Source organism: Cotesia typhae, unplaced genomic scaffold (genome assembly GCF_013202065.1).
Source record: "Cotesia typhae breed Kobodo isofemale line unplaced genomic scaffold, CoteBio_Ctyphae scaffold_121, whole genome shotgun sequence".
NCBI lineage: Eukaryota > Metazoa > Arthropoda > Insecta > Hymenoptera > Braconidae > Cotesia > Cotesia typhae.
In genome coordinates, this window is record NW_027423773.1 from 4,630,025 (window position 1) to 4,657,859 (window position 27,835).

At 30.8% G+C, this 27,835-nt stretch overlaps 4 protein-coding genes across 5 annotated transcripts in view; 2 read left to right on the forward strand and 2 right to left on the reverse strand.

Moving 5' to 3' along the window:
• Positions 1-27,835, forward strand: part of LOC141533543 (uncharacterized) — a 233,272-nt gene that overhangs the window by 91,212 nt on the left and 114,225 nt on the right. The gene's annotated exons all lie outside the window — the stretch shown is intronic.
• LOC141533550 (uncharacterized) lies at positions 416-27,814 on the reverse strand. The gene is made up of 2 exons (XM_074252482.1): positions 27,421-27,814; positions 416-1,674 (listed from the first exon to the last, which is right to left on the reverse strand). The coding sequence occupies exons 1-2, from the start codon at positions 27,652-27,654 to the stop codon at positions 1,288-1,290; spliced, it is 621 nt and encodes a 206-aa protein (XP_074108583.1). The 5' UTR covers positions 27,655-27,814; the 3' UTR covers positions 416-1,287.
• LOC141533551 (uncharacterized) lies at positions 3,922-5,189 on the reverse strand. The gene is made up of 2 exons (XM_074252483.1): positions 4,820-5,189; positions 3,922-4,448 (listed from the first exon to the last, which is right to left on the reverse strand). Exons 1-2 carry the CDS (start codon positions 4,965-4,967, stop codon positions 4,189-4,191), a joined length of 408 nt encoding a protein of 135 aa, XP_074108584.1. The 5' UTR covers positions 4,968-5,189; the 3' UTR covers positions 3,922-4,188.
• LOC141533756 (uncharacterized) lies at positions 17,564-18,822 on the forward strand. Of its 2 annotated transcripts, none has more exons than XR_012480344.1 (2): positions 17,564-18,545; positions 18,660-18,819. XR_012480344.1 is itself a non-coding variant. In XM_074252788.1 (2 exons), the coding sequence occupies exon 1, from the start codon at positions 17,566-17,568 to the stop codon at positions 18,304-18,306; it is 741 nt and encodes a 246-aa protein (XP_074108889.1). In that variant the 5' UTR covers positions 17,564-17,565; the 3' UTR covers positions 18,307-18,308; positions 18,660-18,822. The 2 variants fall into 2 exon arrangements, 1 of the variants encoding a protein (XP_074108889.1); XM_074252788.1 differs by having other exon boundaries at positions 17,564-18,308; positions 18,660-18,822.

Below are 27,835 nucleotides of genomic sequence, written 5' to 3' on the forward strand. Positions count from 1 at the left end.
GAAGTGCACTTGATGTTGGAAACAGATACTACTCAAAGAGTAAATCCAATCGGTATTTAATTTGGACTATCAAATATTAAAGTCAACTTTCTAGGTAGGAAAGAATTTTCTAACCACATGCCACCTATTAGAAACTAAGAACACTCAAAGATTCTAACTGTAAATTCGTAAACTAAAATATGTTAGGTATCAATTAATTCCAGCAGATAGCGTGTGGATAGAAAATTCTTTCCTACCTAGAAAGTTGACTTTAATATTTGATAGTCCAAATTAAATACCGATTGGATTTACTCTTTGAGTAGTATCTGTTTCCAACATCAAGTGCACTTCATTTGCTGTTGATGTTTTGACTTGCTCAACTATGAGTGATTCGATGCCCATCAAAGTATTTTCGTGATGAAAATATTATTTAAAAAAATTTTTTTAAAACATGCATTACTTCTTTTTTATAGTTTTATTTAATTCTGATAAGTAATTTTTTTGAAAAGAAATATTTTCTTCTTTTCCTGTAAAACTGAACAAGTCTTATCAAGTCTTAATAACTCTTTGAGAAATTCCGAAATTGCAGGGAAAATTTGACTTTTGAAGAGTATTGCAGAGTTTTGAAGACTTATTAAGTCTTTCCTTTACTTAGTTAGGGATGTGAAGACTTTCGAAAAGTCTTATTCAGAGTTATAAAGACTTTTCAAGAGTTTTTTCAGAGAATTATTTCCACAAGGGAACTATTGTCCTATTATAGAATTTACCAAACGTATCAGAGGTACCGCTCCAACCCGCAGTTTTGCGAATTTAGTCCAAGTTTATACCTTGTTTATAGGCTTTGGAGGTAGCCGCATGCCGGGTACTATGTGCAGTGAAGATTGTCACGTCGATTCCGCTGTCTTTAAGGCTAGATTTTATCCAGCGGCTTAGCGTCTGCGTAGAAACAGCCTTATATGGCTTCTTGAAACTTATCATAAAGTTATCACCCTTTCGTAAGGTCAAGGTCTTTTCCATGTAGTCCTTTAATGTTTTTGCTGGGCAAATTTCTGGTTTTTCCAGATAGTATGGTAGCACAAGGATTGGTTGCTTGGAGTTTCGCCGCAAAGTTTTTATCGGATCCGGAACTTTAATAATGATTTGTGTCTCTTGAGTTTCAATATTTTTAATATTAATTTTTGTAAGTGTTTGGACCCTGTGTGCCGTAACGAGAGCTAGTAAGGTAATGCATTTTTTAGAAAGCTGTTCTAAAGAGATACTATCATTTGGATACCATGTGGCGAGGAAGTCCAGAACTTTAGATGTATCTCAGGTTAGATTATACTTAGGCAGAGGGGGTTGAAGCCTATATACGCCCTTCAAGAATCTTTGAATTCTGTTATCCCTTGAAACCTCTGGATTTATTAGTGATAATGCGGCTCTGTAACTGTTTAAGGACCCGTACTGGTTTCCGGAGTTGAAGATATTGGTGAGAAATTCTATCACTGATGACACCGATGCGTTGTACATGTCAACTGAGTTTTCTTGACAAAAGGCAAACCATTTTTTCATGCAAACGTCATACTGTTTTATTGAACTGTCGGCCAGTGATGCTAACATTATCTCAGTTGATGTCTCTGGTACTTGGCGTTTTAATAATCCCTCCCGGATAATATTCCGACAACCAGGGTAAGGGTTGAGTGTATTTTCCGGTTGCTGAAATTAGAAATAATGATATCTTTGTTAGGTATTAAAGTTATTGTATCTGATTCAAGAAGGCTCTTAAAGATCGGAAACCATAGCTGGTTTGGCAAAACTGGAACTATTACTATGCCTCTGGCTTTGTCTAGTATGATCTTTCTAAGGACTTTTAATATTATTGAAAGAGGGGGAAATGCGTAAAAGTAAAACTTTGACCAATTCATAATAAATGCATTTATTTCAAAGGCATCTGGATCTGGTTGCCAAGCTACATACTTGGTACATTTTTTATTTAGTCTGTCGGCGAATAAGTCTATTTGAGGATGTCCGAATTTTGATACGATTTTATTGAAAGCCGTTGTTGTTAGGTTCCATTCAATATCCGGATGAATTCGTCTCGACTCCGCGTCCGCTACTTTATTGTCCGCAGATTTTATATACGAAGCTATAATAAAAATTTGGCGTTTCTCGCACCATTGCCAAATGTCTCGAGCAATTCTGTTAAGGTGGGGATATTTGATGCCTCCCATACGGTTGACATATGATATGGCAGTTGAATTGTCAATGCGCATTAAAATTTGACAATTTTTTAAGTCTTTAGCGAAACATTTCAGACCGAAAAATGCTGCATGTAATTCAAGAGAGTTGATGTGTTTCTTTCGTTCGTCCTCTGACCACTTTCCTCCCGTTTTATTAGGTCCACAAGCTGCTCCCCAACCCGTAGTTGAAGCGTCAGTGAAAATCTCTACCTTATATTCGTCAACCTTAATACGACTGAAGGTATTGTCGATGACTTCTAACCCCCATTTAAAGTCTGGTGTGATTGAGCTAGGTATGTTTATGTATTTTTCATAATCATTACCTCTTTTAAGACTTAAAAATTTACAGCGCTCTAATTGTTTCGTATACAACCATCCATATTCTACCGCGGGGCAGGCTGCAACTAAGATACCTACAAGATGTGCTAATTTTCTGATTTTATAGCGATTTATTTTCATAAATTTTTGTAATTCGGCCTTAATGGCTATTTCTTTGTCTGAAGGCAAGGTAATTTTAAATTCCTGAGTGTTGATAACGAAACCTAAATATTTACAGGATATAGAGAGTATTCATTTACTTTTTTCATCATTAATGATGAAGCCCAGGACAATGAGTAATTTTTTGGTAGTTTTGGCATTGTCTAGACATTCGTTTTTGCTTCTGCCTAGTAAGAAAAAATCGTCTAAATAAACTGATGATAAAAAACCTGCCAGCCGTAACAGTCTTATTACGGGTTTAATTAGTTTGGTTAAAATCTGTGGAGCCCGGTTGTACCCAAACGGAAGAGCGTTAAATTCATATAGTTTATTTTTCCAAATGAATCTTAAGAACTTCCTACTTTGTTGGTGTACTTTTATTAATAGATAAGCGTCCTTAAGATCTATAGTGCACATAAGGTCGTCCCTGGAAATTAGCTTTAAAACAGTACGTAAATCTTCAATCTTGAAGTGTTCGGTATCTATAAATCTATTAAGAGCCTTCAAGTTCAAAATAAATCTAAATTTTCCACCCGGTTTTGGTGTTAAAAAGACACTCGACACAAATTGATCGCTGCAGGGTGTGGATTCGGAAATCACTCCGATTGCTAGAAGCTTGCATATAGCTTCCTTCATAAAGTACTTCTCTGTCTCCGTTAACTTTGGCATCTGAGAAATAAAATTTTGCCTTACAGGCCGAGAAAATTTTAATTTATATCCTTTTATCGAGGATAGTATAGTTTGATCATTTGTGAGGAGTGTCCATTGTTTATAAAAAAGTGATAAAGGACCCGCGTATTTTACCGTATTTAGCATCGATATGTCTTCTGATGACTCGATGATTTCTTGGACGAGTTTGTTGGCTGATGATGTCGAGAAACAGGCCCGGAGTTCCTCATTGGACCCAACTGCCTGCGAGGCGGAACCGGAGCTTTGGAGTTTAAATCCTTAGAAATCAGAGGTTTTTCAGTCTTCTTCTCGGTCTTTATACTAGAATTAGTATCGTCTTTCATTTCCACTGCGGATTTTGAAACTGCTTTCGCTATTTTTAGCGTATCTGCTAAGTTTTCGCCAAATAGATATTTATCTATTTTTATAGTCACTAGCTGGTCTTTAAACTCTTTTTTAACCGAGTAAAAAACAAAATTACGTCGTGTAATTGACTCTGTATACTGAAGGTCACACAAAAGACGTCCAGCGTCCATGAGTTGTCCTAGTAATACATTATCCTTCTCTTTGGAGTTAATCAGTTGAGAAATAGCTCCTCCAACACAAGAAATCGCTGAAGCGAGTTGTTTTTGTTTGGATTCGATACCTTTGTCTCTTTTCACTACGGTATCTGAAAGTGCTGCCTTAATTTCGGGATTAATTAAAGGAGCGTTAATGCACGAACAGTTTCCTGGAATTAAATATTTCTCATTTAATTCCTTTCGCTTCTCCTTGTTGATGCCTAATGTAGACCAGTACTGAAACCGTGTGGCTATTTCCTTGTGAAAATTTGGCCCCTGTTTTTCTATCTTTGAGGGATCTCCCCAAGAATCTCCAAAACATCTTGCTCAATAGCAGGGATTTCAGTCTCCGATTCCTTTATAGTACCTGAAGGTGTTTCGGGACTGACGTTTGATTGGTCATTTGTTTTTGGCGGTTCATTAACCGTCGCGCCCTCTTTATCCTTCTTGTTCGGAGGCTTGTCCGTCGATAATCCGGGTTCCTCGATAAGCGAAGGAGGCGATGGAGACCTCCCGCCGATAGGCGTCTCTGATGTATGGTCATCTGTAAATGCCCAACGGTGTAAATAAGATTTTTTTTTTTTTTTTTTTTTTTACGCATTTTTGCGTAACTAAATACAAATAATTTTATTTAATAATTTATTTTTTGTATCAAAAAATATTTCTTTGTTTAAAATTTTTTTTTTTTTTGTTAGAGATAATTCTCAGTTATCTATGACTAAATAATCGTTGGTATATAAAATGTGTGGGTTGACGTACACATAGATATACCTTAATTATATGGTATTGTGGATCAGCCCCAAAAGCTGTCCTGTACCAAATTAATTTTCTCGGTTTTCGAAACAGTCCCATAAACTGCTCTGAACCCGTTTATAAGGTGTGAGAATTCACTAATATAAGTTAGGTTATATATACCTGACTGATTTGAAAATTCCTCATCGGAATATTCTGACGATGAAGATGTATTTTTGTATCTGTTTACTTTTTCCTCTAGCTTCCTAATTTTCTTGAGGATGTAGTGTCGAGAATGTTTGGAATGCTTCCTTTTCTTGCTTTTTCCCATGATAGCGATGAATGCGTGTATTGTGGTAAAGCACTAAAATGTGAATGGGGAATATGGCGCCGAGGAGTAAGAAGTAGAGGCGCAGCAGTCAGTTTTTTCAAACTATATGCTCTCAAATTAAGTGTGTTGTGGTACCTCAGACGTGGTACTACATGTTGTAAAACTATTTCAGGTTACTAATCTTGAGAACGAAGCACGAGTATAATTACCGTTTTTTAAACATTTTTTGTTCTAAATTTTTTCTTTTTCGCGTAGAATACAGAAAAAAATATTAAAAAATGGTAAATTTATACAGATAAAGTTTATTACTGATTTTCGACTAACATAACATTTTTGTCAGCATTAAAAGCTACAGAAATTAATTAAAAATTTTATTTTTCAGATTTTTATGATATATATTGTCAATGTCATATAAAAAAAAAAATATAAAAAAAGGTTTCAAATGATAAATTTCTTGATTTTTTATGCCGAAATAAGGCGACAGCGAAACTAAAGAATTATCCAATTTTATTAAATAAAATTTTCTTAGTATTCATACTAAAGATTTTATTCATTCAATACTACTTTAAAACATTTTTCCAACCAAATATCAAAGTTTAAATATTTTTTGTTAGTTTAAAATCATAAAAAAAAAGTTAAAACTTCGAGCGATCAGCTGTAAAAAATCACCATGCTATTTTTTTTTATTAAACTACATTATAATCGCGCATCGATAAAATAGAATACAACTTTTTTTATTAGCTACAATCAATTAATAAAAGAGATAATTCTCTGTTTTAATTTTCCTGGAAACAAACATCTTTTGTCAGAGTAAAAAAAATACTTCCTACTCATTGTCAGCCCATTAATTTCCAACAACTGCCGCAAATTATTATCACCATTACATCTATTATTAAAAATGATATTATCCATCGAAAAATAATAACAATAAAATAAAAATGAGTAGCATCAATAATCTTACAGTGCCATCATGAACCTATTAAACCAACACAAACCTACTTCCGTATGATTATCTAGCGTCCTACAAAAATCTATTTATCATCGTAACTGTAAATAACGAATTAGCGCATACTTTGCAACTGTCAACTTTACTTACTTTTTAAATAAATAAAAATACTGCATCAGAAAAAAAAACAACTATTCGCGTGACAAGAAATTGAAAAAGATAAAATGAGTTACAATTACAACCGAGGTTTTCTTCCCCAGGGAATCCTTGGGGAAGTTAAAAAAAAATCTAAATTGCCAGTAGAGACCATGAGATAAACCTTGGCCCATTAAACCGGGCGTTCTTTCTCAGAATAAGAATGTTTCATCGTTATAGTTACTATGGACTTAAATCTTCGATCAATAAATGAATTCAACCTGAATTTGATATTTTACTTTTGAGTTGGAAAAAAAATTTCTGTTCGCTCAAAATCTTGTGAAAGACAAATAATAATTACCGATTGTAGAGATGTTTGTTAAACTAACTGCGGAATTAAATCAACCGTTTAATGAGTTATCATTATGCAAAAATTTATTTTTGCTATTTACTTGTTTTCGCCTACGCTGTTTTAAGTACTGTCGCATATATTTATATATTTTTACATTTATATAGAATAGAAGAGAGACATGTTTAGACGCAGTATATAAAATAACTTTATGAAGTATATTATGACGTGATCAGTAAAGCAATTGAAACACTAAATATCATTCACTTGTAATATTCACTGTTGGTGAGAAATGATGCGTAGGAGATGAGGTGTATAAGTAAATGTGCTACACGTTACCCTGGCAACCAGACGACCTAGATTCACTCTTTTAATATTGTTATTATTATTATTAGAATATGTTATATACATGTAATTTGTAGTTTTTTTTACTCCTGATTTCCTTGTTTTTTTTTTTTTTAACATTGGGTAGCACTTATTTAAAAAAATATTTAGTTTAAAAGTTAATAATTGGTTTTTTTTTAGTTTTATATTATTGATGAAGAAGTTATATTATTATTTGTGTATCTATTTAATGTTGTGCTGATGAGTCATACGCGCTAAAACTAACCGTGAAATAATAACCGCGGGCAAATAATCGTGGATAACAATAATTGTGTTTTAGATTATAAACTACAAAATTAATTTCTGATTGGATAAATTATGTGATTTAATAGATTGTTAAAAATTCAGAAAATTCAAAATTGCACGACTCATTATGCTTATTTAATTATGAAGTTATAATAAAATCAAAAAGTTTAGAAAATCAAAAATTGTACGCCTCATAACACATTTGTTTTTAGCAACAGATAAATTGTGTAATTGATGTTTAAAAGAAAAAAAAATAATTAAGTAATTTTTCATATTAGAGTATTTTTTAGTAGATTTTGTAGAAATCTAACTATTTTATTGGTTCTCATGATGGAACTTTTGAAAAATGTTGCTATATTTCGACTCAGCTCGTCAAGTCGATTCAAAAAATGCATATAGTTCAAAAGTTTATATGTATATATTAGGGTGTGCCAAAACGTAACTTCCGTGAAGAACCTTTTAAAATTAAAATTTTGAGTTCCGCTTTTAACAGGGGCTGTGTTTGCACGTTTCCTGAGATATTTTGGGGTGAGACGATACATTTGATTTTCATAGAATTTTTTAACAGAAGCTTAGTTTAGGCATTTCCGCTGAAAATTCAAAATTTGGTCGGAAGTGCCAAATTGAATCTCCTGTTAAAAATTCTGTGAAAATCAAATAAATCCTCTTACATTACATTTTGGCACACCCTAGTATATATATTATGATGTGCTACAGTTCAATTTCCGTGAGAAACCTTTTAAAAGTGGAATTTTGAATTCTGCTTTTAACAGGAATTGTACTTGGGCATTTCCTGAGATATCTTATGTTGAGACGATTTATTTGATTTTTATAGAATTTTCAACAGGCGCTTTGTGTGAGCACTTCCGGTTCACTTTCTAAACATGAATTAGTGAAAATTCACTGGAATAAGTGAATATTCACTTTTTCTAAGTGCCAATCGAACCACTTGGAATTAGCAGTGGTTCGATTGGTACATAGAATTAGTGAATATTCACTTATTCCAGTGAATTTTCACTAATTCATGTTTAGAGAGCAAATGCGAAAATTTCAGAGGAAACTATAGCTCCCACAGGCTTCAAATTTGATCAGAATCTTCTATATGTGATGTAGAAATGATCTAAGAGCGTATTCTATGAGAACCTACTGCTAATGTAGATTGCGACGGTGGGTATAAATAATGAAAATTTTTATCAATTTTAAGTTATCAGAAAGGCGACTTGTTAGTCTCTGTCGGCGAAGCAATTGAAGGAGTTGAAAGATTACGTTTTGCGGGACACTTTAATAAAGGTCATTACGATGTTTATTTAGATGTAAGTGAATATAAAAATGCTAACTATATTTGTCTTAGTAATGATAAAGTCCAACAATAAAATTATTTTAAGAAAATATAATAAAATAATTCATGAAATAAATTTATCAGGTATAAATTTACAAAGTGATGATAATGTGCAACAAAATGAGGAAACTGTGTCAGTACAAGTTATAAAACTACAATAAAGCACTATCGTTAATTTATCAAGTAAAACCGAGTCAAAACATTATGGTGAAATTAAAATTCAATTAAAAGGAGGAAAAAAAAAAGAAAACGATTCACAAATAGAATTAGAAGTACGCAAATGAGAAAATCCAATTCTAAATATAAAAAAATTCATCCGGACGCGAATGGAAGGGCTGTAAAAAATACGCTTCAAACAACCCTCATATTAATCAGAAATCCGTCATTAAACATTTCCAAAAGAAGTTACAAATTAAATTGTTGCTTTGGACTTTTAAAAATTTGTCAGGTTTTGATTACCAAACGAATATCGGCCATTCAAGTCATAAAACAATAAGTATCAGAAAAGGTTTTTAGTGTCATGCTTTGAAATAAAACAACAGAAGGATGAACTTCAAAGATGTGCTGCAATAGTATTAAAATTAAACTTCATACTATTAGGTCTTACCTTGAACCTTTGAATAATTTCATTACCCATAAGGATCAACTTTCTAAACACTTTCTTTCTACAGTTCACAAATACGATTAATGTTTCCAGATGACATCATTTGGAGCAAAAAAAGTAAAGGAGGAAAACTGTATGTCAACATTTAAAGTTCAATGGCAAGTATATCATCGAATATGTCGTCTTATGGCTAAGCCTGATCAACCACCATTTTTTTTACAATTATACGTCCTTAGTGACGACGACCGTGAACGAGACATCCACTGTGGGATTTTTCCTGGTGTTAAGCCAGAGTATGTTAGTCAGCTACAAAAGGCGTTACATAAATACAATCGATACATTATTGATTTCGCTGCAGATTCAGTTCCTAAAGATCAAAAAGAGTTTGAAATTGTTATTAATGCGGTTAAAAAACCTTTTAAAGGACACACCTAGGTCGTTACGATGCCCCTTAAAATAAAGAAGTTGCTGTCCTTATTGATAGACAAGATTTCGAGAAAATGATAAGAATTTTCTAACAACATGCCATCTGCTAGAATTAATTGATACTAAACAAATTTTAGCCCATGAATTTACAGTTTAAATCTTTGAGTATTTTTAGTTTCTACTAGATAGCGTATAGTTAGAAAATTCTTTCCTACCCAGAAAGTTGACTTATTTGATAGTCCAAATTAAATACTGATCAGATTCACTCTTTGAGTAGTATCTGTTTTGAACAGTAAGTGCACTTCATTTACTGTTGATGTTTTGACTTACTTAACTATGAGTAATTCGATCCGTATCGAAGTATTTTCGTGATGAAAATATTATTTAAAAAAAAAAATATTCACAAAACATACATTAATTCTTTTTTATAGTTTTATTTTCAATTTTTTCCAATTCCGATAAGTAAATTTTTTTAAAGAAATATTATTTTATTTTCCTGTAAAACGCAATAAGTCTTGTCAAGTCTTAATAACTCTTCGAGAAAATCTGAAATCCCAGGGAAAATTTGACTCTTGAAGATTTTTGCAGAGTTTTGAAGACTTGTTAAGTATTTTCTTCACTTAGTTAGGGATGTGAAGACTTTCAAAAAGTCTTATTCAGAGTTGTAAATATTACTTTTCAAGAGTTTTTTCAGAGAATGATTTTTACAAAAATTTATATAATTGTCATCTGCATAAAAAAATATTGACAATTTAATCGTTTTACAAGATCAGAAATGTATAAAGTAAAAAGTAAGGTACCGAGGATACTACCCTAAGACCATTCATTGATATTAAAACTATAGCTATAGGTTAATGGAACGCGTTAGAGAAAAAAATTATTTAATGCTTTTTCGTAGTCTTTTCAACCATTCTTTAGTACATATGTATGCAAAAATTGAGACTGAACGGCTAATTTGGATTCGTAACAATCAGAAAAAACTTAGGAGTGAGGAATATATACACTTGAATGATGCCATGACACGAGCAGATGGACAGTATTCAGAATTCGGTAAAATGGTTGGGTTGCCGTTTTTATTCTCTGGAAGCATTCGCTATATGCATGAATGAACTCAAGACGCTATGACGTATGTAAGACTTTATGGACATCCTGATTTGTTCATTACATTTACTTGCAACCCTAAATAGAAAGAAATAGAGGATCTTTTGAATGAAGGTCAAAGATCTCATGATAGATGCGATATCATCGTGAGAGCATTTAACTTAAAAGTTAAACAAATAATGAATCTTTTTACTAAAGGTTGTATTTTTAGCAATGCTAAATAAGTGTCACATGTATACTGTTGAATGGCAAAAGCGTGGACTTCCTCATATACATATTCTTCTCTGGTTGGAAGAAAATTAAAATCTGACTCTATTGATAATGTTATAAGGGTTGAATTGTCTGACCCGGCAATTTAGAACGGGATATAACTCTTTATGAAATTATTAGGTCAACAATGATTCATAGCCCATGTGTAATCTTCAACATCAATTCACCATGCGTGATGAATGCTGCTTGCACTAAACGGTACCCAAGACTTTTCTTAAAATAAACTCAAACAGGTGAAGATGGTTATCCTGAGTATCGAAGGAGCTTTCCAGAAGATGATGAATTAACAATCAAAATCAACTATAATGATATTAATAATCAATGGGTGGTATCATTTAACTCTGTTTTATCGCGTACTTCAACGTTCATATCAAAGTAGAGCATTGTAATTCCGTCAAATCAATTAAATACATTTGCAAATACGTGAATAAAGGTTCTGATCAAGCAGCGTTTACCGTTGAAAGTTCAGATGAGGTTTCTAGATATGAAATAGGAAGATATGTAAGCAGTTCTGAAACAGGATGGCATATCTTTTGCTTCCACATTTACGAGAGATATCTTTCCGTAGCTGATCTTTCAGTTCATTTAGAAAATGATCAAAGCGTTTGTTTTACGAAAGAGAATGTTGCCAACAAAATCAATAATTCTACGAAGACAACGCTTATGGGTTTTTTGAACTTTGCAAAGTAGATGATTTTGCGAGAAATCTTTTATAGTATGAAGTTCCAGGTTATTATGTTTGGAGAAACAATGAATTTATTAAGAGAAAAAAGAGATCGATCGTAACAAGTTATCCAGGAATACAAAAAAATACATATCTTAAGTAGAGAATGTACTATTCATCCAGGAAATGCTGAATGCTATTATCTACGCCTTCTCTTACATGAAATTTGTGATCCTACTTCATTTATAGAGTTAAAAACTGTAGGAGGAGTAGAACATATGACTTTTCAGGCAGCTTGCCGAGCAATTGGATTACTTGAAGACGATGCTCATTGGGACAAAACTGTAGAGAAAGCTTCAATTTATTATTCACCTCACAAAATGTGTGAATTTTTTACAATCACTTTAATTTTTTGCCAAGTGGCAGATCCGATTAATTTGTGGAATAAATATCGAGATAATTTTGCGGAGGGCATTAGAAGACGAATGAGTAGGGAACAAGAAAACTTAGAGTTTGGTATTGAGAATGTTTATAATCAATGCTTAATTTTTTATATAAAGGATATAGTTGTAGTAGCTATGACAGGTAAGACTCTGTCACAATTTGGACTCATTTCATCATCAAAAGCAAAAAATAGTGTTATTATTAACCATCAATAATTTCAGTGAATTAGCTAACGATCGTGCTGAACTGAATGAAAAAGTAATAACAATTGTTCCAAAATTAAATGAAGAGCAAAACGAAGCTTGTGATACTGTATGTCAAATAGGACAGCGTCGTTTCAGATTCTGGACAATTGTTCTTCCTTGATTCTCCTAGCTGAACCGGAAAAACATTCTTGATTAATCTGTTGCTTCTTCAGGAATTGTTGCTACATTAATTAACTGACGCAAAACAGCTTACTCGACTTTCAAATAACCTATTAACATGAATCATTCAGATAATACTCTGTGTAACATTTCTATGCAGCGTAATATGGCTCATATTCTTAGAAAAGCAAAAAATGATAGTATGGAATGTACGATGGCGCGCAAGCTTGCTATTGAAGAAGCTCTTAACAGAACTCTTAAGGACATAAGAAGTAGTGAAAAGTTGCAAAAATTTTCACTTCTACTGTTTCTCCTCGCGATAACAATTGAACGTGATATCCTATCACATTTCTGTCAATTGCACCTGAAAGCTAGATAATTAAGCTTCAATTTACTGACTTTTTTTTTTTTATTAAGTAGTATCAGTTAGCAATTGAAATTGTTTAGATGTTCAGAAATGGGTACTTTTGCACTGTTTCTTGGCAAAGTAACTAATAAATGAGATAACTTGTGAAATGTTTGTGGATTTCATCTAAAAGCTTTATAAATGAGTTCTAATTTGCACATCTATCCATTGTTCTAGGCCAAAAATAAACCATTTATTCAGGCATTTGAAGGTTGCACCTGGTGTACATAAGCGTATTTCTTTTTTGTCTATGGTCCTAGTGTTTTTTTATTCATTATGAAATCTACTTCCATTTCGGCTGCGGAATGAACTTTATCTTTAATTATTGGCGCCGGTTTTCCTTATCATGTGCGCGCTCAGTCAAAAAATATCGAGCTTGAGTAAGTGGCGCTATAGTTATCACGTGAGAGAAATAAGACAATCTCTTTTGGTTCTGTACATGTGTAAAATAGTAACATAGTAAAATCGTAACTAGGCGATTGATATTAAATACGGCACTAGTTTATCGAATTCTGGAACTAATGAAAAAAGCCCGCTCTCGATATATGATTTTGTTCGGAAGTAATCGTTGGTACATAAAAAATCAGTGAGTGAAATCAAAACATCCACGTAAAATTTTATCGAAACGTTTTTTTTTTTTTTCGCAGTAGCAACATAAAATGATTTATGAAATGTATGAAATGGTTTATTTAAAGTGTTTTCTCGATGTAAATCTACTCATATTATTGTTTAAGTGCAATATGATTGTAATAGAGGCATTTAAAAATCACGAAATTGTTTAACCTTGACGAGGCGGGAATAAAGCACTACCTCAAGCGCTTCGCGTAATGAGGTGTGCTAAATATAAAAAAAAATATGAAAGCGCTTTACTAAGACGTAATGCGTAGGCGCCTATAGCGGTGAAACCGAGAACTAACTTTTAACAAGAAGTACCCATTCATTTCATGTTATTTAGATCACTTTTTTCATTTTTAGAATAATAAATGAGGAGCTGATTTTCAAAAGGGTATCTTTTTATTTTTGATTAATCAAGACAAAAAACTGGTTATCTTCAATTCTAAATATTTTTATCGAACTTCTTTAACATTGCTATTAAGTGCTATCGGTTATGAAGCTACAATTCGATTTTCATTTAGGAATCTTTATAATTTTCGAAGTAATTAATATTTAAAAATTGAAAAACTGCTTTTTTAAAATGTGAAAAGATATCCTTTTGAAAATCAGCTCCTCAAATGTACTATGAATTATAACAGCTCAATCTGTAATTCTTCAACTATGTTGCTCCATTATGAAAATGTAATGAATTTATACGATAAACTACAGTGTAAAATATTTAATGTGAAACCGAAAGTTCTAAGGTTAAACTCTTTTAAAATCTTTTACCATTATGAATTGAAAAAGGTTTCAATTTAAATGAAATCCTAGTTTTCCAGTTAAATTTTTCCGCTTTTTTTCTCCCTTTACAGTATGCTTTTTTAAATTCTTTAAATATTAGACAAAATGAATTTTACATTCAAAAGACAAATCAGCAAATGATAATAAAATTAATCAAGAAATTTTTTTGATGAATTGTTTAAATATTTGAATTGTAGTTCTTATAAATATTTCATCTTTCCAAAAAAAAAAATCTCTTTATAAGTCAGTAGGAAATAATTGAATAAGAAAATTGACCCCAAAAAATGTTTCAACAAGATAACTAAAGAAAAAAATAATAAAAACGGTATTTAGTTTTAGTATAAAAAGGAAAGTTTTATGACACTACGATTAGCTCGTAAACTTTTATAGAAGTTTATGAATAAAAAGACATAAATCATATATATATATATATATATATATATATATATATATATATATATATATATATATATATATATATATATATATATATATACAATAATAAATCCATAATTTATTAGCTTATTGAAATGTTTTACGAGCAATGAATTTAAAAAGTTAACAAAGTTAAAACTTTAATGCGCGTTGACTTTAATAAATAACAAATATAATTTAAAAATTAAATTAGAGTCCGGAGAATTTTTGAGGTTATCTAATGCATGAATAAAAATAAACTATCAGTATATAAGAGTCCAAGCTATCATACACACATGTATACATCAGATTAGAAAGAACTCAGATCGAGCGACTTATTGGTCTGTATAAGTTAAGTATATCAGGTGTTTCGTAACGAAGCGGGCGTAACCTGCCTCGAAACTCGAAAGTAGTTCTAGTTCTGACCGATAACTTCAAATAGACGATTGACGATAGACGTTTTTTTTGTTTGTCTAAAGTCTGTCGCTGTTTCACCGAACAGAACAATTATAATTAATTTTGCAAACCGTCACAATGCCCTAATTTATTTAAAATGTTAATTAGTAATGCTGTTGAGAATTTTTTATCACTCGAGCCGTTATCGGACAATGTGAATGACGGGGACGTTTTAATAATGAACGGACGTCATCGAACGTACGTCTGTTGCCATATTTTCGCAGAAAATAATAATTAGAAACGGAGAAAAAAAATTGTTATATTTATTATTTTGCATAGTAACTAGACCCGTGTAAAATTTTTTATAAAATAATTAATCATTTTCCGTAAAATATGATTCATTGCTATTTTTATGATAATAATTACTGTGTTATATTGTAACTTAATAAAGCGACAATTTTACTATTATTTATTATTCTTTTTAATTTAATGATTAATATGTAGTTTTCTAACATACTAATAATTACCATTCTGAATTGGAAATATAACTTATCTTTCCTCTCCGTATGCAAAATAATTAATGCAATTTTTCTTAATTTATTTGCTAATTATTGAATATTTATTCTATTAATTACATATTGTAATTTATGTAACACTAGTGGGCAATAAAAAATAATTGCTAAAATTACCTCGATGCTTTCACTGGTTATTTTTTCTGTTCAATTCCAGGGGAAGGGGTGCGTCTATTTTATTTTTTAATTCATATATTATGACTGTAACAACTAGTTGTTAATATAATAATTATTTAAATTTTTAATATATAATTAAGTAGCAAACAAGTTTTATATCCGTTTATTATTATAATGGCTGGTTGATAATAATTAGAACGGAGTTTATACCGTATAAAAATATATATATATATAGTATATATTGCACTGTCATTTACGCCTACAACTGTCTATCTATATAAACATTATATTATTTACCTCTTTCATTTAACTATTTAAATATATCACTTCCATTATTTTAAACGAACTGTGAATGGTACAAATTGTAATTTTTGAAAACATATACATTTACCTGCCTGCTGAACTGTTAGTAAATAGGTTTTTAACATTAAATGTTTGAATAAATAATTACCAAGATTTTATATTATTAATTATTAACTATCTTTATGATTAAGAAAATAAGTAAAATTTAAGGGACTTTAGACTATGAGAAGGTTGATAAAACAAGTTAAACGTACACAAAAAGAAAGAAAGTATTGAGTCAAGCGTAAATTTTCTTAAGGGGCACACCTAGTGTGAAATTTCGAAAAAGTCGATTTTTTTTTTTTCATATTTCGGTAGATTACACCTTTAAAAATAACATATTAAAATTTCAAATCGATATCTCAAATAGTTTTTGAGTTATAACATTTTAAAGAGCAGCCGCTCGGCAGCTAGAGTGTCATTAGCTGCGAAACGTACCTGAAGTATTGTTCAGAGTCTACTGTCTCTTCCAGCCCCTATAACACGATTCCAGTTTCTATTGTTGGCTCTCAGGTAAACAAAAATATATCATTATAATAATTTCTAGAAATTTCTAGAAATTTTTCGTTTACTGCCACGTAAATTATTTTCGGAGCCAGACACATTTAGTCTCATTGTGATCGTTGTATCGAGCGCATCATAATTTTACACGTGCTATTTTCTTGAAAATGAGTGATCAATCTTCATATTCAAATAAAAAAGGAACTCACAATGTTCCTAAGCATCGATCAATTGCGAAAAAACGCAAGTTTACCGGAAATAGATTTACATTTGAGCAATCTACTGCGAATACCAGTACGTCCGCAGAAAAGTTATTACAAAATAATGACAATAATGTTGTGATTGACCCATCTCATGGATATTGTATTTTGCAATTTTTATCAGTTTTTAGTGCAATTAGTAATTTAGTGGTGTGTAAAACCTGTCAAAAAAAAGTTACTTTCAATCAAGCAAGTTCAAGAGGTCTAGGGTTCAAAATTGCTATTATTTGTGAATGTGGCAATTCGTATATTAATTCTGGACCAATGATTAATAACGCATTTGAAATAAATAAACGTATTGTTGCTGTGATGCGTCTATTGGGCATCGGAATAAATGGGATAAATTTTTTCTGTGGATTAATGGATTTAGCATGCAAATTTTACGACCAAACTTTTGCGGGATGTTTTACGAATTTACAGATTGCAGCCGAAACTGTTTGTAAGCTCAGTATGCAGCAAGCTATAAATGAAGAAAAAGAGCTTACATTAAAGAAAGAAAATTCGGAGACAAATTTGACTGTTAGCGGCGATGGTACCTGGAAAAAACGTGGTCATACTTCCCGTTTCGGAGTAGTTACGCTGGCAGGAAAATACAGCAAGAAAATTCTTGATTCATGCGTAAAATCTACATATTGTCAGAGTTGTGTTTTTGGAAGAAAAAAAAAGATAGCGAACCTGAAGATTATGAGGAATGGCTATCATTACACGATGAAGAATTTGATGCCAATCATAAAGGATCTGCCTCAAAAATGGAAGTGGATAGTGTAAAAGACATGTTTGGTCGTTCCATTAGTAAATATGGTGTAAAATATACCCGCTATATTGGTGATGGTGATAGCGTTACCCACAAAGGACTTATAGATTTGAATCCTTATGATATTCCTGTTGCTAAATTGGAATGCTATCTACATGTGAAAAAAGAATGGGAACACGTTGCCGAAGTGTAAAGAACATTAATAAGAAATTAGGAGGAAAAAGTAAAACATCACAAAAGTTAACTGTAAATTTTATAAATAAACTCCAAAAATATTATGGTTTAGCAATTATGAGGAATCAAGATAATGTAGATGAAATGTATAAAGCAATCTGGGCAACATTTTATCATTTCTGTTCAACTGACAAAAACCCAAATCATAAAAATTGTCCAGAAGGCGCTGAAAGTTGGTGCGCTTATCGCCGCGCGGAAGCTGAAGGAATCACTAGTACATTTAAACACGATTACCTCCCACTGGATCCAGAAGTACAAGAAGCTATAAAACCTATTTATGAAGACTTATCTCGATATGAATTGCTTGATAGATGTAAAGGTAACAATACTCAAAACAACAATGAAAGCTACAACGGTTTACTTTGGCACTTTTCACCCAAGCATCTTCATAATGGCTTCAAAACTATTGAATTGTCAAATAATTTTGCAACTGCAATATTTAATGACGGTTATTCGTCAATTTTGAAGATATTCAATGTAATGGGAGTGATAGTTGGACCTGCAGCAAGAGATTTTGCGGCTCTTAAGGACGACACGAGAATACGAATCGCTGATTATCGCCAAAGGGCTTCTTCAAAAGAAGGTCGATCATCTCGAAGAAAAGCTTCTTCAGCTGAACAAGCCCTTTTCGAAGAAGAAGAAGGTGTATTATATGGCCCTGGAATAGCAGATTAGCTGTAAATATGATTTTAAACCACTTATAACAGTGGAAACGATCATTTTATCTTTAAACGCGTTTTTCTCGAAACAGCATTTTCCGAATTTGCTGCAGTGATTACTCAAAAACAAATGATCCGATCACTATCGAATTTTTTTTACATGTTCTATATATAGTTCTCCATACCATGACCTATCGATTTTTTGATCTGATCAAAAATCGAATTTTCGCAGGCCACAAACGACCAAAATTTTAGGTAAAATTCGACTATTTTTTTAAAACGCCGCCATATTGTCAATTTTTGATTTTTTTTTATCGTAGGTCATTGTACAGACAATATTATCTAGTTTAACGAGATATTTTTTTTTAGATTTCATCCACGGAGAAGGCCGGAATCACTGCAGCAGTGAAGGACCTTTTTTTTTTCGCGCCGTTAGAGATCGACGATAACTTAAAAGATATTTAATTTTTTTCTTCAAAAATTTCATTATGTATTCTTAAAACATGTATAAATATATTCTTAAAATTTTAAAATAATTGATAAAGTATTTTTTTTAATAAAAATTCCCAAAAATCACGTTTTTTTTAGGCCGTTACACTAGGTGTGCCCCTTAAATCAAGAAAATCTTAAGGGAGATTGAAAATTTCTTGAACGAAGTTAAATTTTTTTTAGCCAAGAAAATTTCTTCTTGCTCCAAATAACAAAATAATATCTTCCTTACAATTTTCTTGGTTCAAGAAATTTTTTTTTTCTGTGTGCCAAATACCTTATCCACTAAGTTCATACATGAATAAATGTAATCCATATAATTAAGAGAATTATAAAAATTAAGTGAACTGATAAAAGAATGTGTTGATATTTTTTAAATTTTATTAACTGTTACTGAATATTAATTCATAGCTGACAAATATTTGTTATGTGTAATAAATGCTTCTATTGGGGTGTTAGAAAATCAATTTAATAATACAAATTAAAAAGTAAAATTAATTAGTTAAAAGAGTCACCGCTAAGTTGGATCTACTTCTTGTAGTTAGAATTCTTAAATGTAAGTATTTAAGATCAAAAAAAAATTCTTAGAGGTTCGGAGTTCGAATCTCTGATAAAGTAATTTTTTTTTATATGTAATTATAAAAAGACTTGTCGATATTTAATCAGTTATATCAAGTGATTATAAATGATCTGTTGAAATTAGATGATTTCATAAATATTCATTAAGAGTTGATGAATGATTTATTAATTGCGATTAATTGACAGTCTATAAATATTTTGTAATAGTTATGCGTACACACTATGTATTGACATATTACTATACACCTTAATTTTACATAAATAGACATATATATAAATTTGACTCAATTAATGGATTTTTTGGCAAGTCACAGTGTTTATGGGTTTCATAGTTGACGGACGAGAAAATTTCTGGATCTATTTTGATGTTTTCTTCTGTTTCTATTGCATTAAATCAATATTTAAAGAATACGTACTAATCTACATCAAATTATTTTTAAAATAATATGCAATAGATATTTACTCCGTAAAGTAAAGAGGGTATAGTAATAAAATAAATTTTTTTTTTATGAATTATCTCCACATCTTAACGTTAACAAGAGATTTATACTCAAAAACAATCAACTAATATATAATCACTAATCAGTATCTGTTAATAATTGTACTTTTCTTCCTAGAAAAAATTTATTAATAGTTGAAAAAAAATGTAGCCACATTTAAGCAATTAACAATTTGTTTTCAAATAAATTGATTTATTAACAATTAATAAATTCTTCTATCAGTCTATAAATAATCTATAAATAATTATTATCAATTATCAGTTATTACTATTATTAGTAATTATTATAAATAATTTTTATTTTTAAACAATATCGGAGTTGAATAATAAATTCAAGTATAGGTTATTTATGAAACATTCATTGGCATCGGGGTTATTTTTGTTTTACTCTTAAGCATGTTGTCAAGTTATTAAACGATTTCAGTAACAACACAAACGTAATTTTATTTTTTGGCATCTCTGAAAGAATGAATTTAAATTTGTGGATAAGTGTTGTTGTAAAATCTTAGGAGTATAAAAAAAACTACTGTTTTTTGTCTCGTAAATATTTACTCAGTTCTTTTTCTTTTTCGTTGAAAATATTTTAATTTGCTACTACCAAATTTTTTGGCGGCATTTAAATGCGTCGGAGAATATTTTATGGATGCGCATTATAAGTATTATTATAAGTGCTAAATGTAAAAGTTGCGTTCTTCGAAGCAGATTTTATCAGATAAAAATTTGGGTGCTTTTTGAACTCTGATTTCGAGCTTATCAACTTTTAACCAAACAGAAGTTAGATAATCGATAACTCCTGACCTAATACCTATTATCTGAATACAAAGTTGTTATAAAGCCACAATATTTATATAAATAATCTGGTTTCAAAATAAAGACCTCTTGGCATAAGAAAATTAGATCAATGAATTTGTCAAAATAAATTATTATACTAATTACTATTATTATTATTCAATTTTTTCAAATTTTCATATAATAATAATAATAATAATAATAATAATAATAATAAAATAGAATGTAATAATAAATCGGCTTATTGTAATGTATACTAATAATTAATATCATAAAATAACGCCGTATAAAAAGTGACATCGATTGCTGTGATAAATATAAATGATGAATATAATTACAATCATTAATATCAGGCATAAATTATTTAAAAAATATGTATATCGAGACATTTCATGTAGCGTAGCATAGTGAATTATCGGTTCACCGAGCACGTGTGAATAAAGTTGCGTAACAGCTTTAGAGATAAGCGTTGTTATTCGGTTCAATGATCAATTTGTCAACATAACGGGGAATGCTAAATAGTGATCCTATTCCGCATGTGTGTATACGTAAATGCGTGTGTACCTTTCTGTTCCTTAACTCTTTACTCTACGGTAAATCGGACATTATACGCTATGGTATTAAATATTAACCATTAAATGTGTTATATATTGCATTACACATGAAAGCGCCACGAGTCATTCGTACATTATATTATATTATATTCGATAATAACTGCATTTAGTTTTCATAATAAATTTTGAGGTGTCGGGACTCAAACCTGGAACCTCGAAGCGTCAAAAAAATTCCAACCAGTGTTGCTATCTTTAAATTTTTTATCGTGTAAAAACGCACAGAAATAATTATTCACAGTTGTAAAAATAAAGTATTCAGTGATCAAATACGTAAATAATTAAAACTAGCGTTAACGACAATAAAAAAATACTAAGAACCGATAATTTCCTAGAAAATAAAAAACCGAGTGATAAGTTTTTACGCGATAATTTTACAATGACGCTAAATATTTATTCGAATAATCTTATCGTGTAAGATTTTTTAGCGATTCGGGATATCACAGGTATCAGAATTAATCAATGAAAATTAAAATAAAACAGGTAGATAAACACTTAGTAAATAAAATAATAAATTAGTTTTTAATATAAATAGAACGAGAGTAGATCAATCGATTTTGTCTTAAGGTAATTAATCTCAATAATATATTGGCGTTTCATTCTCCGTCCTACTAAATCGAACAGTCTATCAACTTCATACGAGCTGCTATTCATTATTTATAATTAAATTACCAGCCCTAACAAATTTAGGCAGCAAATAAATAAATTAGTTTTTAAATGCCGGATCTCTAATGGAAATTTAATTTAAAACTTTTAGTAACTTTATTATGAAATTAATTATGGTTATAATTTATAATTCTAATTATTATTATTTGAAATTACCCATATTTGTCTATCTTAGTAATTATCATAAGACATTCGCTCAGGATTTAAATGCTTTAGAAAGTTGATAATATTTATTCAAAACAAACTTGTAACATATAGTAATTCGAAAAATTTATTTATGCTTTTTTATTAAAAAAATATTTATTAGCATAAAACATTTTAATTTATTGACTTGAAGTTTCTGAATTGATTATTCATGATTATTTTTTCCCAATTACGTTTATATTATCTGTCAATCGCGTGCTCTGCTGAGTTTATTGGAATTTTTTTGTATTCTGTAGTTTAACAATTTTTCAACTAAAAAAAAGTAATTTCATTCTTTAAAATTGAAGATGAAAGGCCTCAAAATGATTATATTGATTTAAACAATAGAAAGAAGTTCGAAGATGATATATATAATGGTGCCCTTTTTTTTCAACTATTTTTTTTTTTTTTTCGGTCCCATCGTGAAATTTTGTTGCAAGTACCAAAAAAAAAAAAATTCCCTGAATGTTTGGGCCCTTAATATTAATATCAAGTCCTCGACCAGGGCGTGTAGAGATTTCCCATGAAAAAAACACAGAAACTCTGATTTTTTTCATCGTTAAATTTTTATATCTCCGTGGCATTTTATAGCATCGTTTCGACCGTGGACAGATTTTTTTTAGAATTGAATGCTCTACGAAAGTGTCTATTGCAGCTTAGGCGTAACTCGAACCGGCGAGGTAGTACAGAACTTCTAAACTAAATTTTTCCATGAAATTTGCGTTTTTTCGCATTTATCTTGTAAATGACAAGAGCTACAGAAAAATTGTAGAAAATAAACTTGTAGAAAATTAAATTTTCTTCAAAAAAGCTTTTAAGCGCTAAGTCGCTGAAAGCAATATTTCCGGAGATAGTTAATGATAAAGTTTATGTAATTTCAGATTTTTATCGAAAATCGCGTTAAATTATAAAAAATATCTTTCTTTTATTATCCATCACTACTTTCTTAATTTATTATTTTTTTTTTTTTTTTAAAGATGCAACGTTTCACCTAAGTGGAAAAACCAAGAATTAACTGACTGCGAAATATGAAATTTTCAAGTATTGGATTGTTTTAAGTCTTTTTTAACCGTAGTAAATAAACAGTATTGATCGCCCGCTTCACTAAGTCTTAACTTGGATTTTGTTTGTTTTTTGGTAATACAGTAAATAACTTTACATCAGTATGTTGGTAATTTCAATGAAAAAAAATGATTGATAATGTGTTTTTAAAATCAACTGATTTAAATGCTGTTGAATTTTTATTGTGATTATTTACTAAAATTTTTATTTAATTCAGTTTGCTTTGATATAATCATAGACAGTACTATTTTTTTTACTTTTTATTATCAAGCTGTAATTACGTTTATCAAAATTTATGATTGGCTTTGTTTTAAAATTAAAAAAAAATCTTGTATTACATTCCAACTTAATGAGTTTGTTATTATCTTCACTTATCTTTTCTATTTTGAGTTGAACTTTATTTCTTTTTAAGTAAAATAATTCTTTAACTTTACATCAGCATTCATCCTCAATAATGTTTTTAATGGTCTTTGTGAATATTTATAATTTTTTATTTGCAAAGATAAATGTTGTCAATATTATCAAAATACCTTAAAAGTTCATCTTTCAAACGACAAATAACACCGACACACAAAAAAATAAAAGTGGTATGTACTTTGGACCGGACCTACCTACCGAGATGTACTTCGACCCGCTGAATCCGAATTTCAAGTTCTTTTGGCCCAGCCACTCTCCAGTTTTGAGAAAAATCCAAAAAACCCCAAAAAAAGGCAAAAAACTGCAGTCATAGCAATGAAAAAATTTTTGTGATTTTTATGTATTTCAATTTACTGAATCTGAATCTGAACCTTTATGAAAAGTGAATTAGTTTGGTTGCTTCATTTCAGTTTGAGATTTAATATAAACTTTTACAATCAATTATCATTAAAATTTGATTTGATATTAACTAAAATATCATTGAATCAATGAAATTGATTCAAGTAAATGATAAATTAATTCTTGGGTTTTTATTTTGATTTTCTATAGATAAAAATGAAAATACCAAATTTATAATTTATAAAATTTATTTTTTTGTTATTTCAAAAATATAGATAAGAAATGAGCAATTGAGGATATATTATGAATTAAAACCATCGTTCGAATTCGCTGCATCTTTTGGTAAAAATTTGATGTATATCGATCTAGTAAATTTTTCAACCAAACATTAAAAAAAATAGTTTTCTCATTTATCAATGAAAATAAATTATTCTAATTAATTGATGAAACAACCTTGAAATGAAATCAACTTCTTTCAACTAAAAACTTCAAAAAAAAATTGTAATGATAAAGTGAAGTTAACATTCCCATGACCTTGTGTTTGAAATTGAAACGTTAATACTTGTTACTAAGACTCACTCCGGAGGATTCGGTCAAGGTTTCAATTTAAGTTCTCAAATAAAACGCAACAAGTTTTTCTGGTTTGTCCCTCGTAGCGAAATTTGTTGTTTTATTTAATTTCAGGGATCGGGTTTTAGTAATTGACAAAAAATTCACTCTGAAAATCCGTTGGGAAATAAAAATAAGAACAAAATAAAGTTTATTACTGACGTAAACGAGGGTGAATTCATCGAAGCGTAGGTTGTGAGACCAACATCCCACGCAACAAGTTTACTCAACTCACACTAATCAATACTGACGTACTTTATTATGGATTATGGAAAATTATCAATTCATTGCTTGGTATAATCTTATTAACATTTTAAAACAACAATTTTGAAACATATATTAAATGTTGCATGTTATATGTCTTATATCTTATATCTGTGAATCATTTTACTTTCATTCACCGAAAAAAACTTGTTAGTTAATTACATTGGAAAGTTTCAAGTTTCTGTAACGAAATTCTCGGTGCAATTTCGGCGATATAATTAACTTGCAATGCCAAATTAAAAAAAAAATTTGAGAGAAAATGAATTCCTTGAAACTCGAAACTTGCATAAAAATCAATTTAATAATGAAAAAATTAACGCATTCTTTAAGTTATTAGCTAACTCGTTACCAGTATCGGTACTTGTTATGCTAAATAACTACAAATCCTTTCTTTTCATAAGTCGTACCAAGTTTTTTTTAATACAGAGCAAAAGTGAGTTCAATAATTTTTATAAGAAATTAATTATTATTATTATTATTATTATTATTATTATCAAAAATTTCATAATCAAGGCCCGAAAGGATTTACGAGATCTCGACATCAAAACCCGTAAGATTATCAATATGAATCGGAGCATGCACCCCAATTCATCTGTCGCCAGATTATATCTTTCTCGGTTCATCGGTGGGAGAGGTTTGCAGAGTTTGGAGCGGCTTCACGACCATTTGGTCCTGGATTTAACACACGAAGTTGTCAATTTCACTGCAGACGAGGATGACTTTCTTATGCAAATTGTACATAAACATGAAAATGCGCATAAGGGGTCGTTCTTATATAAGGCAGCAATATATGCGGCAAGAACCCTTGGTCTTGGAGAAATAAACGCTCTTATGGAACTCCGAAAGGAGGAATTTAAGAGCGTCATCAGGAACGCCGAGGAAAAACTACTCCTTGGAGAACTGATGGACAAGTCCATGCACAGCGTGTTCTTTAAACACGTGCGTGATCATGGCTTGTCCACCCAGCTGACGTTTTCCTTCTTAAAGTCAGCTGGCCTGATGTCCGAGACTGAAGGGTTCATATTTGCCTGCCAAGATGGTGTCATTAACACTCTTGAGTACCGTAGCAAGGTGCTCCAGGTGCAGCTTCCGGACACTTCCTGTAGGAGGTGTAAACAACATCCGGAGACGCTTATGCACCTTTTGTCGGCATGTCCTGTGCTAGCGAGAGGTGCATATATTCAGCGTCACAATGCTGCCCTGAGAGTACTGTACTACTATCTTCGTCATTGCTACGGTATTGACGTGACACCAGTGCTGCCTTATCTGCCAGGAGATATTCCCCAGGTTGTTGAGAATGACAGTTGCAAAATTTATTGGAACATGCCATTTGCAACAACCCGGCGGATAGATCACAACAAACCTGATATTGTGCTCTTCGACAAGGCAACTCGTGACATTTATGTCATTGAGTTCTCGGCCCCGGCTGAATATAACATCTCAGCCAAAGAAGAGCGCAAAAGACAAATATATCAGGATCTCCAGTTTGAAATTGGCAAACTTTACCCAGGTCACCGTGTAAAGCTTGTCGTCCTGATTGTTGGCGTCCTAGGAGGGATGAAACAGTCTTTTGTATCCTCACTTGCCAAAGTTCCAGCTTGCTCATCAAAAGCTGAGTTCTTGGCAGTTAGGATGCAGAACGGTGTTATACTTGGTTCTCTCCGTCTCTTAAGGGAAATGACTTTGGCCTGCTGTGATCACTAACCGCCTTGTTGTGCGGAGTGGTCCAGCAGTAACGGATGGAGCTCAGGCTGGGCCCTCGGAGAATCGGACTCCGGGGATAACCCCCCTGAGCATTTAATAACAAAATAATAATAATAATAATAATAATAATAATAATAATAATAATAATAATAAATAATTGAAATTAATTTTGAATTGAAGTCGAATTTTAAAATGAAAACTCTGGCTAAATGATAAGAAATACAGGAAAATTGATAAGAATCTTTTTTGTAGAAAATTAAATTTTCTACAAGAAATGTCTTTTACAATTTTTCTCTATCTCTGATAGATAGCCTTTGAATAAGACTTTAAACATCTAAACACGTGCTCTAATCAAATCCTCTGAAAATTGCATTCAAAATTAAAACTCTGATTAAATTATAAGAAATAGGGGAAAATTGATAAGAAACTTATTTGTAGAAAATTTAATTTCCTTTAAAAAAGTCTCATCATTTTTTTGTATCTCTGAAACGAAGCCCAGAATTTTCACTTTGAACTTCTCTAAACTCATCGTTTAAGTAAATTTTCTGAAAATAGAATTTCACATTGAAATTATCATTATTATTTTTTATTTATTATTTCTATAATTATAATTATTATGATTATCATTATTATTATTATAAAAGAAAATAAACAAGGTCGCAACTTTTGGTATTAACATCTGTTAATAAATAAAAAAAAAAAACAATACATAAGTATTAATAACAACAGTAACTATCAATACACGTCAACATTTCCACTTGCTTAAGAAATGAAATTCTAATTGTTTGAGCGCATAAATTGTAACCGGTAATAAATATGGGTATTTATAAACCCAACAATAGAGTTTGCTGCATGTTATATAATATTTATTCAGCATGATAATAATAATAACAATAATAATAATATAATCTTAATCTACCTGCATAAGCTGAATCATTCCGTCTCCGACTTCGGGCAGTCGATAATTAGTTTCGTAATATGAATTTAATTTTGACGGACAAACTTCTGCGGGCATAATTTTTTCGGCCAAAGAAGAAGAAGAAGAAGAAGAGGAAGAAATAATCTTGATCTCTTCTGGGTCAGCGATACTTAACATCCCTATTTTTTTTCCACCCTGCAAAATTCCATTCACATTTTCGCATCGATTCTCCATCGCAAATAATCACTCACTCACTCTTAAAGATTCTTAAAATAAAACGTTTGAATCACTGATATGACGAGTACTGAAGACGGATAGACAATGAATGCTCGTGAAAATAATTCACTAGACTTAGAATTATTGGTAAAAATTTATAAACTTTTTTTGCGATGTCCCCCCCCCTCCCCACTTGGAA

Excerpts from the sequence above, each read along its gene's own strand:
- LOC141533551 (XM_074252483.1), bottom strand. The coding sequence starts at position 4,967 with ATGGGAAAAAGCAAGAAAAGGAAGCATTCCAAACATTCTCGACACTAC. Across the intron at positions 4,449-4,819 it reads GGAATTTTCAAATCAGTCAG|ATGACCATACATCAGAGACG; the intron begins GTATATATAACC and ends GGGCATTTACAG.
- LOC141533756 (XM_074252788.1), top strand. The coding sequence starts at position 17,566 with ATGGGAACACGTTGCCGAAGTGTAAAGAACATTAATAAGAAATTAGGA.
- LOC141533550 (XM_074252482.1), bottom strand. The coding sequence starts at position 27,654 with ATGGAGAATCGATGCGAAAATGTGAATGGAATTTTGCAGGGTGGAAAA. Across the intron at positions 1,675-27,420 it reads GAATGATTCAGCTTATGCAG|CAACCGGAAAATACACTCAA; the intron begins GTAGATTAAGAT and ends TTCTAATTTCAG.